General features: G+C 30.4%; 1 protein-coding gene across 4 annotated transcripts in view; it reads left to right on the plus strand.

Moving 5' to 3' along the window:
- LOC128185976 (usherin-like) overlaps positions 1-12,911 on the plus strand; it is a 48,135-nt gene extending 35,224 nt beyond the window's left edge. Inside the window, exons 16-22 of one of the 4 annotated variants that reach the window (XM_052855694.1) lie at positions 916-1,017; positions 4,433-4,489; positions 6,250-6,306; positions 6,786-6,842; positions 8,273-8,329; positions 10,471-10,524; positions 11,435-12,910. In XM_052855694.1, the coding sequence (XP_052711654.1) occupies positions 916-1,017; positions 4,433-4,489; positions 6,250-6,306; positions 6,786-6,842; positions 8,273-8,329; positions 10,471-10,524; positions 11,435-11,502 (452 nt within the window). In that variant the 3' untranslated portion in view covers positions 11,503-12,910. Of the gene's footprint in view, positions 1-915; positions 1,018-4,432; positions 4,490-6,249; positions 6,307-6,785; positions 6,843-8,272; positions 8,330-10,470; positions 10,525-11,434 lie in introns of all 4 variants that reach the window. The other 3 variants (XM_052855696.1, XM_052855695.1, XM_052855697.1) reach the window with 3 other exon arrangements.
- The last annotated feature ends 4,354 nt before the right edge of the window (positions 12,912-17,265 follow it).

Below are 17,265 nucleotides of genomic sequence, written 5' to 3' on the forward strand. Positions count from 1 at the left end.
TGTTGTAAAATATAAATGGTCTTATTCACATTTGAAAAAAAAATCAAATTCTCCTTATGTAAGTACTGTTTACATGGTAAAACCGTGGAGCAGGAAATGCAGTTCACAAGTGGTTGATAGTCATTAAAGTAAAAAATAAAAATTAAAGATACTTGACTTCGTATTTAGGGATACTTTTAATTCAATAGGTAATAAGAAATTGCACTTATTGAACGCCTTATTTGCCGAATCAAATTAACACTGAGACTAATTGATAATAGTTTTAAGGTAACTCCGTACCTATAAAATCATGGGTTCAAAGTTAAAAACTTCACTTTTTAAAAACTTATTGGACTTGAATTTCATCAAAAAATAAATAAAATATATATGTATCCATACTATTTAAGATGTAAGGTAATAAAAACCAAAGGCTGAAATTATTATCTGAAAATCACACTTTTTTTGGTTTAAAAATTAAATATAAGTGGATGGATACTTGTTTGTCTACTTAAATTTTTTTGCTTACTATGCCAGAGAACTAAAATTAATTTAAAAAAAAGAGAAAACATTGTTTACATTAGAAAAATTATAGCATTTAGATATATCACTTAGAGAAAAGTAGAAAAGAGTTATTTCCCTTTGTCATTATTGAATTATGTCAAATATAAGGATGAAAAACGCTTATTAAATATCTCTAAGTAAACAATGATTTGATTTTTTGATGTGCACCTATGATAACATAGAAATTACAAATCTTCTTGCAAGAATTTTAATGAATTTATGGTTTATGTAAAATGTATGACGTCACAGGAGGGTGGATTTAATTTAAATGGGCATAGATGAAACTACAGTATGTGTCATTTTTAAAGCTTTATGATTTAAAACAAAACACTTTCAATATGTAACACTTTTAAGAAACCTTACCTATCTTTACAGAACAAACATACTCATTTACTGTGCGCACAATTAACAACGCGGCAGAATCTATTAGAGTTAGTGATCCCAGTCAAACTGTTTCCTGTCAAATAAAACCTAAAGGTAAGATATTCAATTTTTGCGGATTCAATATTTTTTTATGCTTTCTGTACAAAATTTTTACTAAGCAACTGTGTGCATTTTGATGTCGTTATTGCAAAACGCTTTGACACCAAGGATATCACATATTCTCATTACTTTTTTTCTAAACAATTCCCTATTAAAATTAATAAAAGATGTCTGTCTTCACGTATATAGCAATAAGTATAAACTGTATTTGTATAATAAATAATGCACGTCTACTTTATTTCTAAAATATGTAAAAAGGCGAAAATCGCAAACACATTTTTAAAAGTTTTTTAGAATAGGAAACCTAAACAAGGTTAATGTTAATAACCCTCATACTTCAACATTACTTGAAAATCTTTTTTTCCAAGCATTGGAGGTATTTAAGACACCACCGCGGTCATGATTCTCATAAATTGCATTTTGCTTAAATGTTTAGCTCACCTGAGCTGAATGATCAAGTGAGCTATTCTGATCACATTTTGTCTGCTGTCCGTCTGTCCGTCCGTTTGTCAGTTTGTCTGTAAACGTCTCATATTTTCAACATCTTCTCCAGAACCACAGGGCCAATTTCAACTTAACTTTACACAAAGCACCCCCAGGCAAAGGGAATTCAAAACTATTAAAAATTCAGGACCTCGCCCTATTACAAGGGGAGATAATCTGGAATTATTGAAAATATTTGAAAAGTTTTCTAAAATCTTCTTCTAATGAACCATTTGGCCAAGATAGCTAAATCTTACGTGGAAGGTAGTGTAGATTTAAAGTTGTGAAAATGACCCCAGGAGTAAGGTGGGGCCACAAGAGGGGTCAAAATTTTACATAGGAATACATAGAGTAAATCTTTAAAAATCTTCTTCGCAGACACCAAATAGCCAGGAGGGCTGAAATTTATGTGAAAACATCCTCATGTAGTTTAGATTAAAAGTTGTGAAAATCATTACTCCCGAGGGTAGGGTGGGGCCACAATTGGGGTGAACTTTTACATTGGAATATATAGAAACTAAAATAAGGGAAAACGTCCCTAACAACGTGTGTTTCTTGACAGGACATATTATATATAGACACAGTACCGATCAGACCCAATCCAACAGAAAGTAAACCCCAAATAAAACCTGGGTTTACTCTCTGGGTTTACTCTGGATTTACTCCGGGTTTACTAGAGTGGACCCAGAGTAAACCCAAAGTAAACCCAGAGTGGACACAGAGAGTAAGCTTTAGAAACTGTTCGTACGTAAAGCATGCCCTTGCGTATGGAATAAATTGGGGAACAAAACCTCCAAACGCAGGTGATGGATGTATATTGCTACTGAAGTAAGGAAAGTTGATCCTAGAAAAATTGAAGTCATCACGTTATTTAGACAACAGAACCTGTAGAGACTGTTGATAGTCTTGTTTAATCAACTTGCTTGTTTAAAGCTTGTTTCGCCTTAGAAAATGTTAATATGTAAAGCATATCCTTGCGTATCGAATATATATGGGGACAAAAACTCCATATGCAGGTGATGAATGTAGATTGCTACAGAAGTAAAGAAAATCGACCACATAAAAATTGAAGTCATCACGAATATCATCATAATAATAAAATGTTATTGTTACATGTAGGTGACCAGCAATGTTCCTTTCCGTTGACATATCTAAATATGAAATATGACACAGACTCTGTGGTATTTTTTTTTTCAAATTCACTGGATTATATTGAGTTGCCGTATGTATGAAAGTAACAATTGTTAACTGATAATACGTCATAAATATACTCGAATAGTAAATTGAAGGCCACAGCGGGTGACTAGTTTTATTTTTACGTACAAGTTTTGAAAACAAATTCTGCTTTAAATGAATACAAATATAGAAGGACTGACAATGAGGTGCAATTTTTACTCATTGAATTTTCAACAGATTGTTGAAAGACCTGATTTAAAAAAATACTAAATGGATGTTGATATTAGAAACTCAGACGGTATCAAAAATAAGCATTTAATGCTTATATTTATATTTTTAACTTCTCACCATGCATATGTCTGCACATGCGATATATGCTTCAAAATTACAGTATTATGCTAAGGATAAGTTCAAATTATTAAAGTTACTACTGTAACAGCCATAAGTGGAAACTTTGATTTTCGCTTTTGATATTGCGCTTTAAAAGCTTTCAAAGATTGTATTGTGATGAAAAAAAAATCATTTAATTTTAGGTACCCTGTGTGTGTTACGATGTTCTAAATGCAGGACATGTAGCTGTCCACAAACTTTACATGCAAAGATTATATAAAATGGTATTTTGTAATGATAAATAAAAGGTCCGAAGGTCAGGGTAACTGTCTAAAAATTTAACATTTTAAAAAAATACTGTTTTCTACTTCATAAAGGCTTAAAAACTATCTAGTATCATACGTATTTAGATTGTAGAGATTTTTACCAAAACTGTAGATTTAATGTCATCAAGGTTAAGGGTTGTTATTCTGTTGTGGATCTAAGTGGTCATACATGTATAGTGTTATTGCATATGATGTCTTAAAGCATTTATATTTACTTCTGCTAAAACTTAGTATAAACCGACAACATATTTAGAAAGAATTTTGGTGTCCACGTGTCGTAAACTTTCATAAAATCATTTTTCTCTCCACAACATCTTTAACAGTACTTTTCACATACAATACTTTAATGCAGGAGATTTCCATTTTGTTCAAAAGGGGACAGGCCCCTAAAACGGGATAAAGTTAGGAATGACTGGCGTATATTCCAGTGTAAATTAAAGCTTTTTCTCAAGAAGTTAAATCAATTTTGCTAAAATCATTAACCTTTGCATCAGGTAGGGAACAGTGCTGTTAAATTATGCTAAATAACTACTGGAATTATTGAAAAATGTTCTTTATCCTTAAAGGGGCATGGTCACGATTTTAGTCAAAAATTATTTTTCCAATTTTAATGTTCACAATGCTTCAGTAAGGCATTTTTAATAGGCAACCAAAATTTGAGTGTCCTTCGTTATAAGCAAGTTACCGAGCTTGCAATTCTTTGCTATGTGAACACAGCTTTTGTTTACATGTTTAATGTTGAAGTGAAAATTCCAATTTTAGACCTAATGAATGTGTTAAACGTAAAGAACTGTTTATTCATGCTTAAAATGAATAATAAGATAGACAAATCAGCTTGAAAAAGATTTTTTACTGGTATATTGAACCAATGTTAACAACAACAGGGCACGAGCCTTGTTTACATGACAAGGAATAGCGAGCCCTGTATCTTGCTTATAACTTTACAACTGACCCTCAAATTCCATTTGATCAGTAGAAATGCATTCCTAAAGCATTGTAAATAATGAAAACAGAAAAATAGAATTTGACCAAAATCGTGACCTTGCCCCTTTAAAGACAACAATAGCTTAGTTTGCACATGTTTTTGTTTAAAGCAAATGACTCAACTGCATTGCCGACGATGACAATGACAACGTCAAAAGTGAATACAAGTAGGTGCTATTGTTATATGATAACGTTCTTGAAGATGACTCATTTCATTATTACATGTTGAAAAACCTTAATACATTTGAACAATTTGATTATTAAATACAGTGAAAAGGCAGACAACGAGGTACCGTTCGTTATTCTGAGAATTCCCAAAAGCTTTTACATCCAACAATCTAAATCAAAATAACTAATGATCTTCAGCTACATATTCAAAAAATGAACATGTTTACATTAGAATATTTAAGATACTTGACGATAAGAATGTTGTATTTTTCATAAATGCGCATCTTTTTCTCCCATCTACTATTTACTTTCAGAAAAATAAATATGTAGGCCGGTGACCTATTCTTTTTGTAGAATGTAGATAAAATGCCTTCATTAAGGTTACAAAACAAATCAAGTAAGAACAGCGACCCTTTGGTTAATTCTAAATGAACAAAAAACCCACAGTAAATGAAACTATAAATATCATTCAATGTGGTTATCTGATTTAATAGAAAAATGATAAATGCAGATAAATTCCCCGAATGAAAGAAATATATTATTATGTTTTAGCATCGCAAGGATATGACATAACTAAAATTAAAATATGACAGTATTTACTCTCTCTCTCTCTCTCTCTCTCTCTCTCTCTCTCTCTCTCTCTCTCTCTCTCTCTCTCTCTCTATATATATATATATATATATATACTTAAAAAAAGCATGATTTAGTAAAGTAATATTCGCTTAGTACAATGGAATAAGAAGACAAATTCAGAGTTAAATACTTAAGTTTGCTGACAGCTTATGTATAGTTGGATTCATCTCTAGATTTCATCAACATTAGCAAAATGTATAATTGTCAACATTTTATTGAAATCTGGTAACTAAGATCAATTAGCAATGTTTTTGTGTCAAATATGTCGAACGCGTCAAAAAAGCACTCCTGTGAAATTATGAATGTACAAAAAATAACAAAACAGTGATCAAACATATTGATAACTATAAAGTTATACTAAGTATTGATAACAATTTTCGAAAATTTCATTTTTTTGGGGAAATATACAGACTAATATGCATAAGTATTCAAATTGCTGATGTTACTTCAAGGTTAACACAAATTGCAATATATTTTATTGAAATAAATCACCAGTAAGAGCATCACTAAATGATCAGAGAAATGAATACTGCATTAACTGATGCATATCACCTATCCGTCAATTTAAAGCATTAAAATGTTTAGTGTCAGCTATTTAATGGATTTAATTATGTTTTATATTATGCGGATTTACTTACTACCAAAACATGTTTTACTGTAACAACGCATTTGAGGCTATATGTACGGTGAAATAAGTCTGCATTCATATATTTACTTAATTAATGTGGTATCTTAATTTTATCATTTTGCCATATCTGAGAGAACTTTGTATTGATACAACAGACATGGTCACCTCTAACTCCAGGATTATTCAACATTACCTTTTATTCATTTTTATCATTATTTATAATCTTTAGGATTTAATTAATAAAGTATAGTAGTGCTCTTTATGTGACTTTTTTTTACTCTTCTGTCTTATTTATATTTCAATTGTGCATTTTTAGATTTTTTAAAAGAATGGGAATGTGTCTAACTGCAGCCAAAAAAAATAATTATTATTTTTTCGTCATTTTGCAATTATAAAGATTGTCAGTGTCTAGGCAAGTTGCTCAAGATTTTATTAATATTGACCCCCAAAAAATTATGAAAGTAATAATATGAATTTATCTTTTTTTTTCTTTTAAAGTGTCAAAAGCCACTTTATTCCCTCCAGAGACATCAACACCACAAATAACAAATACTGGTAAAGATTTCTTATAAATTATTATCTTCAAAAATTGTTCCATGTTAAATTTGGGCTTTTATGAATTGTTATTCCAATATACACCTTTATGTAAGCCCGGTTGCTACCTTACTCACCGGAACAACGGTAATCATACCATTAAAATGTTATCAATTTTTCCCACACCGCCTTATGTTAAACATGGACTTTTCGGCTCAATCTAGATAAAATGAGTTTAAATCATTAACGGAGGAAAGAAACAGGCATCCACAAATGTATCTAACCTAATATTAAAAGTTTTCTTATTAGATGTGATTTATAAGATTCATTAAAAATAAATTATGTAATCTTATCATGTTTACTACATTTAACTTGTTGCAAATTTGTATCATTAAAATCAGTCAACTATATATATATATATATATATATATATATATATATATATATATATATATATATATATATATATATATATATATATATATATATCATCTTAATAGTGTCAAAAGCCACTTCATGGCCGCCGGTTACATCAACACCACAAATAAAAGAGACTGGTAAGTATTTCTTATACTTTTTAAAAAATTGATTCAACTTTATACGACTTCATGTTCTGTCTAATCAATTATAAAAATGCCTTTTAAACAGAAAGAGACTGTAAGAATGCCACTACTCTCATCAACAAGTTGTTTATAGGAATAGAATTTGTAGAAATGTTGGGTTTATTCGGATTAAAGACCGATAGCAGTTACTTACTAATATGTCTTAATTTATTTCACAATTGCTCAACATTTTTCAACTTACAATAATATCAACGTTTCGCACAATAATATCAACGTTTCGTACAATAATATCAATGTTTCGTTTTGGATCATTCAAACTATAACAACGTCACTCAATAACGGTTATTTTAACCCTGTTAAACGATGCCTATTCAGTCAAGGGTTTGTGAGTAGCAGAGCGGATTAGAAACCCTTGACATGAGCATGAAAAGATGATAATATCACCAGAGGATAATTCTACAAAGATTTTGGCTATCTGGGGAAATGGTTTTTGAGTAAAAAGTATGTTAGAATATGATTCCTATTTATTTCTTGAAAAAAATTCAACCCCACTGTACACAAACCCAACCCCAGAAAATTATGATTTAAACAAACCTGAATCTACAATTGCTGAGGGTGATTCCACAAGTTTCAGTCTTTATGGCCAAGTATTTTTTGAAGATTTTTAAAGATTTTTCCCCACTTAAATCTTTGGAAAATTTAACTCTTTGCGGAGCCATCCTACCCCAAATTAAAGATCATAATTGAACAAACTGGAATTTACAATACCTAGAAATAGTTTCTACAAAAGTTTAATTTTTTTTTTAAGGTGTTATTAAGGAGATTTTTCAAAAATACCTACATATTTTAAAAATTCTTTACAATCTCCCTTCTTAAAAGAGGTTGGTGCCTTCCGGTTTTTTTTTAAAAGTTAATATACTTCATCTAATGATGTTCTGTGCCAAGTTTGACTAAAATTAGCCAAGTATTTATGGAGAAAAAATTAGCAAATGTGAAGTATTTATGACGAAAGTTAAGGTGTGGTCAAATGAGCAAAAATGAATTACATGTATTCAAAACTCAGGCCAAACAGGTAGAATAGACATAATTAAATTTAAACACGTATTCCCGAATGCTTCAAAAATCATATTCTCCTTTGCAAATGGTCAATCAAAACTAATTTAAAAAAAAAATTATTAATGACAAAACTTTAGTTGCAGCCAAGCGTTGTTCTCACAAAGCCCGGTCTAAAAGTTATGGTCACATAGTTTTGTCATCAAATATAATTAAAAAGAATAGTTTTCAATTTAGTTATTTGGTCATACATGTATCAAGTTTAAAAAATGGACAGTTTTAACTATAATCCACTTGTTGCAATTATATATTATCGATATCGACCAAACAGACCAACAATAATATAATAAACTCATCTTTTTCATTCAAAGTGTCCATTGCCACTTCAATGCCTCCAATTACAGCCACGCCTCAAATAGAAGACACTGGTAAAGGGTTTTGATACATAACTATCTTAAATAAATTGTTTTACGATAAAGGAAGAGGTATCGTTTATATCGCTTTTCTTCTTTTTATTTCGAGGAAGGTGTATAACTTTATTTGCGATTCTTTTAACTTGATACTGGACATTGGTCCATAGAAATGTAAAATAAAGTATATCATTTTCAAAATGCATTCACCAATTAAGATTTTTTAAATTTAACAATACTGTGGAATCATTTTACTCGTGCCAAAAGTGAGGACGTTATTTCCTTGGTAGCAGATTCAGGCTAACTTTAATACCTATCAATCAAATGCCTTTATATACACTGTACGTTCGTCGAAATGTAAATTCTTGGGCTAGGGTTATCCACGAAAGCCACAAACACTGATGATTCCACAGTAGCTAACAAAAAATGTTTTGAACAATTTTGAACTGGTAAAAATAAAAAAGGCTCAGCAGGATTCGATCTCATAACGAGCAGATTTGTAGTTAATGGTTTTTGCTCGAACCATTATCGCTATGCTATTAGGTTTCAAGTTGAGGGGATAGAGTTATAATCTATTTAATTGTTTATTTGGTATTGGTACATCACAATATGGAGGATTCCATTACCAACTAAGTTTAATTGTCTTTAAAAAATGAATAATGATGGTTTAAAAACAAATTCAAGCACAACTAAAGATTTAAAAAAAGGTTATCTTAAAGAGACCGAAAAAGGGGTCCTTTTGTGAAAAACATAAAAGCAAAACTCTTTATTTTTTAATCATAAGTAATTGATACCAACTCTAGTTTAATTGCAAATGTCAAGAAAATCGACCATCTGATTCTTTTTAGGCGCCATTTTAAAATACAGTTTCATTTATGATAGGAATTTATAGGAAAGTGTCATTTTTTGCACCTCGAAGGTAATTTCCTGAAATTGTAATATGCGATAAATAATATCATTTGTACCTTATATTTAAAATCATTTTTTTTCGTCTGCTTTGCAGTGGGGGCCATCTCAAAGTACTAAACGCACCAAAAATTCATTATGTATTTGGAGCAATATAAATTTAGATTGCTGAAATGGATGCATTCAAAAATGAAGAAAACTACCCCCGATGATAGTAATATTCTGCACATAAAATTTTAATGGCTTAGGCACAATGACAATGCTCTCCTACAGTATAATGGAAAAGTCGGTTTAAAAAATAAAATTAAAATATATATATATACATTTTTATCGGTATTTTGTTTACTGTGTTCAATTTAATAAATAATATCGAAACAATTTCATAAAAAGTATAAATACACTGTATTTTACAAGTGCGAAAAAAGCGCAAAGAAAACTAGACTCGACCTCCTTAAGAAAAAACAATCCGTACACAATGTACATGGAACAAGTGTTCAGCATTTTATTTGATTTTTTTTTTTTTTCGTTTACATGATATTCATTAATCTGTTTAGGGTAATCATTTAAAGCTGACACGAATTCATAAATACGACATAACTACGCCATATCAATTGTTCTACTCCTCATTACACAATACATGTCTGTATAAGGCCGAGAGCACTATTCATGCTTCCCTTCATTCCGGTATTTCATGCACCCGAACACGTTATATTGGACAAAAAGACGTGTAGAAACGGGGAACCAGTTTCAAAAAGATGCAGATGTTATGTGTACGACACGTGTTCGATGTGCATGCAATGTAAGGCAGCACTATCTGTGCAAAATAATACGAATACCTTTGAAACTCTTTCAAAGAATAAATATACTTTGTATTTTATTGATTGTTGTTTTCTTTATTTTTTATTACAAACATTTTACTACTAAGTGAAGTTCAGGCATTAAAAAATACGTGCAACCTGAATGACTCAATAAAAATGCAACCGATGGTAACTTTCTCAACCGGTATATATATATCCCAGTGGCAGTAGAGGAGCGATCAAATCTAAAATGGCGACCAAATGCTTTTATGAAATCATGTCAGCTATATATATATATATATATATATATATATATATATATATATATATATATATATATATATATATATATATATATATATATATCGTCACTTGTTATATGATATCAGCATAATTATTGCTATTTTCATTATAATCATTATTATTATGTTCATAATTATGTTTATCTTTATCTAGAAAATTGTAAATGCAAATCATCTGGGGCAACAATTCCAACATCTCCTATAAATGGTGGGTTACCTTTATATATGTTTGATTAAAAAAAAATGTTTATTGTAAATAGTTAATTGTTAAGCATTGTCATAATGGAAATAAAAAGATTTAAAACAGTAAAGCCCACTATACCGAAAAAGGCAAAATAAAACTGCCCCTTATATCGAACAGGGGACAAGGTTACTGTTATTCCAAACAGATTCCTTTTCACAAGGTCCTCTCTGGAATGTACTCCATAGCAAGCTTGCATGGCTTCTAAGTCAGCCTTGTCGAGCCGACTCATGCTCTACCAAGCATGTAAAATACATAATCAAACATAATATAATTCTATAATGATGAATTACATGTATGTCTTTGGCTGTCTGACATTTCCGTAAAGCTGTGACAGAAATGCAAAATATTTCCTCAGTCCAATAAGCTCACACTCTCACGCACATGATGTACATGTACAAACAAGGGGGTCAAAGCCACCATGAATACAAGTATAAACGCCATTATGCGTTTTGAATATGCAATAAGCGACGATACATAAATATTTCATACAAATAAACATCAATATGAATATAATTATAACCAATATAATGTTTGTTTTTGGATATTGTCGGTGCTATAACACATCATGTCTTGTAGAAAAATTATACCGTGCTATCGCAGTTTTTAATTTGTCTTCAAGGTCTAGTGTATACTAGGACCGACGACATCCATAGATTGGCCTTCAATGCTTTATTCAAGAAAACCCCTGATAAATAGCAAAGCTTTGATGTGTCATATTCAAATGAAAGTTTACTCATTCAGTGCATATTCATTTTTGTATAAAATATGATCAATTTGGACAACGACAGGATATCAAAATAATACTTTTTTTACCGAGATATGCATGATTTCTCTAACAAACGATTTGTAATTAATTAAAGATTATTTTTTTTAGCTCTGCTGTTTGCACTAATTTGGATTCCTGCATGGATCATCCAGAAGATAGACACTGGCGCTACCTAAATATGTAAAAACTGATATCTCTTTGTAAAAAAAGTTTTGTTTTTTTAAACTGTATGCATATTTAGAAAATAGTCTGCCAAGGGGTTACATATTACTCTTTATATGGAAATAGTGTTCTGTAGTTCTTTTGATGCTTTTGTCCAGCAATGCAGTTTTTTTATGTTCTAATTACGATATGTAGTCAATTGTATCGATAAAATAATATCTAATCTGTACCATACTCTACAATTTCTCATTTTATCTTTTTTATAGTTTTTCAGAGTGCAATTGCCTTTAAACAATACGGTGCCAATGTGTTAGTCTTTATATAATTATGTACATTGTACTGCATGATTTTTTAAAATGACTTTCTTTCCCTGGCGAACATCATACAGTTGTTGGATGGGGTCTCGGGCAACAGTTGAACTGTCGGACCGACTCGCAAACTGTTGCCCAAGTCCAAAGGCCGAAGGCAAAAGTTTTCGATCCAGTCCAACAGTCAACTGTTGCCCAAGACACAGTCAACATCAGTTTTGTTATACCCCCACTTATTTTTAAAAAATTACTCATTATTTTGCAAAATTTAACTTAAACACGTGGTATTGATGCGGCCCTATGCTCCCCAAGGCGAACAGGTATAAGTAAGTAAGTACGTGGTGTTTAGCAAATAATGAATTGTTCAACTGTATGCTATCATTAATTTATCAATGATTTGATTTAAAAAATCACTTATCTCATTAACATGTAACAAGATTTTCTTTGAACACTTATATGGAAAATAAAATAAATTAAAAGTTCAATATATTAATTGTTGAATGATTTGGTTCATTATCATCAAAAAATAATATCACAGTACATCTAATTAAAATCATTACATTTGCAATATGTGAAGATATTTGAAATTTGTTTATAGAACAGAAGTAAAAGCAAAATTGATAAACATTTGAATATTATCTAACAACTTTAAAATAAGAATATAAATAATGGACATGTAATTAAACTATGATCACAGTCATTTACAAAATGCATAAATTAAAAAAAAAATCAAGTACAATAAAAAAAACATACAGCTTTCATTTTGTAACAAATAACTTAAACAGCAAACTTTGATTAAATTCAATGCATGTAACAGCAAACACCCAAAAGATTACTACAGGCACTTTTTTCACAAACACAGCAAGTTATACATACAGTTTAGTTACTGTGTATTGTAATGTAGCAGCCATGGAAAGAAAATACAGATTTAGCTGTTATAACATTGGGAATGCTGAATCCAGTTTCATAAAGATTTCCAAACATGGAGTTGTCAAGAATGGCAGCTAAATCTCTGTCATCAACATCGACAATGTCCTAGAGTTCATTGCACATTTAAGACTGAATCTTGCATTAAATTGTTCACAATTTGTTAAAGGGGTGTTTGTTGAATTGGCGCAGACTTGCATACAGATAATTTAAGGATCTGACATAGTGTGGGGTTTTGTTTGGGTTTTTTTTGAATTGTAATGTTTTAAGCTGCGTTCTTATTTATGTTTAGAAATACCCATGATATGTCGAGACTCCTAGGCACATTCATTAAGCATGGTTATACAGGTGGCTCGTTTGCAAAGATTAGTATACACACATGAATTCCTGCATCTTTACTAATCTTCCGCATCATATTTCATAAGACATTTTTACCAACAACCATATTGTCATACCAAACAAGTGACTGATAATCAATGCTTGTGTTTGGGCGTTGCCGTAGAGAGTCACAGTCTGCATAAGCTTGGTGATATACTTCTTATATATATATATATATATATATATATATATATATATATATATATATATATATATATATATATATATATATATATATATATATTGAAAAGGAACTAGACCAAAAAATTAGTGGACACCTTAAACATTCCTGGAAACGATATTTAGACGACTGCTTCATTTTCTGGGAAGAATCCGAGGAAGATCTTCATGAATTTCACAGTTTTCTTAACACTTTAAATCCAAATATTCAATTCACCATGGAATTCAGTGATTGTTCTATTTCATTTCTGGATATTATGGTTTTAAAAAACCAATCAAAAATTTTAACAGATGTTTATTACAAAACCACGGACACTCATCAGTATCTAAATTTTAAATCCTGTCACCAAACATTAAATATCTGTATATATAATCATCTTTATTCTAGTCAGTCTTTTTATTTGTAAATTTATTGATGTCGTTATGATCATATTTTGTCTAATTCAGTTTGTTTTGCCTCGGACTAGAATGTCGCGACGTCATTGGATAAAACGCGTCACGTGGCTGCCTTACAAATTTCTTTAAAAGGCAAGCGTCAAAATTTATAGCGCAACATGGCGGACGTAACGTTATTTGAACTGATTTTCTACACAAACGTTTGTTTACATATCAAACTTTAGGTCCTCGACAAAACAAAACACTTATTAGGTTTGTTACTGACTGTTTAAAGAAATTTGTGGGGTCGGTAAAGTCCATAGAAGGCTCGGCTCCGCCTCGCCTTCTATGGACTTTACCGACCCCACAAATTTCTTTAAACAGTCAGTAACAAACCTAATAAGTAATATTGTCCGAACTTTAACGTTTTATATTGTATTATGACGTCATGGATTTATTCCTTCCCTGAAAAGACTCTCGTTACATCATGACGTCATAGTAAACGTTTCTAAGGAAACCAAGTTCATAACTTATGTATATTCAGCTGAAGAAGGATGTAAATCCAGAAAGCGCTAGTGAATAAAAACTATGGAACTGTTCATTTTCTTTTAAATGTGGCAAGACTTTTTATGTTTCTTAGGAAACTAGTGAATAGAAAATTTGGAACTGTTCATTTTCGTTTTCTTTTTTGAGTATATATATATATATATATATATATATATATATATATATATATATATATATATATATATATATATATATATATATATATATATATATATATATTGAGTACATTTTAGGGTTAATTAGATATCATTAAACTAATTTTAAATATGTTCACATTAAATTTTTTAAATATCAACTTGACACGAATGTAAATACTGTTTTTCTCTATATCAAATTCAATTCTTAGCAAATATGCATGGTAAGTTAAGGGCTCATATGCACTTACCAGGTTGCTCACTCATCCCTTTTCCTTCCTTGTCATCATCATTACAATTCAGACCTCTAAGATTCTTTGTTAGCTTTGCAGTAGTGCAATCAACATACCTCCTGCTGTCATGGTCCTTCCAGGTGATATAGTTACTCTTTTTCATTCCGCGAAGATTTTGTTTTCCTCAATTGCAAAAGTACAACATTAATTTAAAAAAAACTTTCCGTTGAAGGGACTTGTGACTGTTACAACTAAACACACCGTTGTTGTACAACGTTTGCAGGTCTTGTTCGCTTATTACTCCCTAACGCTGCACCACCTCTCAAACACATTCTTTCTATATTTGGACCATGGTAGCGAAGAAAACGGCGTTTGCTTGTTTAAATCTAGTGTCGTTCATGATATCAACTTAGTGCAATTTTTCTGTAATCCATACCTTATCGAAATTATCGACTCCTTTGCATAAATAGCGCTCTCTTGCTTCCTTGCAGCGCAATAAAACTTCATTAGAACGTCCACGATTTCTTTACATGATTTGTCTCTTAAAAAAAAGAAGGGACATGTTTAGCTTTTATAGATAATCATTTAGTATATTCTCTGCAGTTTTAACAACATCTTTGGTATATTTCTACTGTCTCTTCTTTCTAAAATTGATCATATCTCCTCTGCTGAAGCTTCTCCAAATCGACCAACGCCAGCCATGTTAATTGAACTAAACGACAGGAAAGATAAATCGTTTTCGCGGAATATGACGTCACCGGTCAACAGTCTTTTTTAACAGTGGATTTTAACAGTTCTAATCTAACATTATCAGCCCAGCAGCCAAAATGCTGCACATTGTTTGAAAGAGTTATATAGCAACTATTTTATAGGGATATAATAAATAGTATTTGATTTTTTTTTAAATCATAGCCATTAGGAATAAATCGACTGTTAATTGTCATGTTTTTATTTCATATCTATATCTTTCTGACTGCTAGTGTCAGTATTTGCTTTAAAGAATGGAACTAATTAACACAATTTCATGTTTACGAATCTCACGTTGATCAATGCCTCTATATGTTATAAAATTGAAATTATGTTCAAACTTATAATGGTAGTTACTCTTGTTAAAGTCATATTTGATACTCTCTCTGTCTGTAATCAATAATATCCATGCAATACATGTATATATTAAAAATGGTAAAAAAAAAAAAACCAGGTACATACATATACTTAAAAAAAATATCAATCAATAAGAAAAAAAATTATTATTAGAGAAATGTATGTAGCGAAAAGGTTAATGATTAATGTCAAATCGATTGGTTACAACTGTTCACTTTCCCCACAAAACAAGTTTATTATTTGCGACGCGTTCCTATCACGTAACTGAATTTCTATGAAACTTTAACACAAAATAGCAACCTTTCATCTTTCACGCCTTTCTTACTCGTTCGTACACATAGAGGAGAAGATTAGAATAACGTCTTTCTTATAAAGCCATTGTCGATATTATATTGTCTCGAGCTACACATGCGATCTATCAAAGAACTTAATTTAAGTCAGTAATCCGTGATTAAAGTTTGTTGCTCTCTGATTGTTTTGAGGCAGCAATAATGATATATTCTACGATAACCTGCTATACCAAATGTTGTTTAATGGTAAGAAGGTAGGGATAAAATATTTTGAACAATATAACTACATGTATTCTACTTTTCTGAAATTGAAAAAAATAAATACATCTTGTTTGAGTTTTAGGAAATGCTTAATGTTAAGACGCATACATGTCCATAACTTGAGAAAACTTTTTGTATTCTCAGCTTGTCTTTCATATACATATATCCAAGTTACATAATTAATTATCCCTTTTAGCACAAGTAATTTTTCTTTTATCTGTTGAATATGATGTGGTTGGAAAGGGAAGATAAAAATGAAGGATCGTTTCCCGCATTTATTTTACATGTTTTATTGGTTATTGTACTGTATCATACGATCCTTTTCTTTTTCAAATGAAGATAGATCAAATTAAATAATGTTCACAAAAAGCACAATATCAACCGATTAAAGAAGACTAGTACGGAAATTGTGATCAATGCATTTTTTTTCACAGAACTCTGTAAAAATATGTACGCTCATTGCATAACACATAATTATGATAATATTAAATTTCTTATCATATGTCAGCTTGATGAGAATGATATGTCTAATGTACATTTGAACAGTATAAATCGGATAAGTCATTTATGTTTCACTTTAAATGATGTCAAGAATTGAAAAAAAATATAATCTATTATTTTCTACCTTCATCATGCCTGTACATCTTGGCAAAACACAAAAAACAAAGACAGTTTACAACATTAAGGGTGTTATTTACTCAGGGTTTGAGTTCTCAAATTCCGATTGTTAAAAAGTTCAATGTAATGAGTAAAATTTGTTCTAAACACAAAAAGTATTTATGAAATGAATTATTATTGACAAAACATTCAATAGTTTTACTTTATTATGGAATTATGCTCAAACAAAAATTGACTTTTAGCAAAACAGAGGAAATTCGGACTAAATTTTGCAGATTTTGTTTTCTGCTAAAAGTTTTTTGGCAGTAGTCTAAAATTAAAAGTTAGGATTTTATATTTAAGTCTACGTAATTTTGCATATTTTCCGTTGGTTTTACCTCACTTATTCATTAAAATAATCTT

Source organism: Crassostrea angulata, chromosome 5, assembly GCF_025612915.1.
Source record: "Crassostrea angulata isolate pt1a10 chromosome 5, ASM2561291v2, whole genome shotgun sequence".
Taxonomy (NCBI): domain Eukaryota; kingdom Metazoa; phylum Mollusca; class Bivalvia; order Ostreida; family Ostreidae; genus Magallana; species Magallana angulata.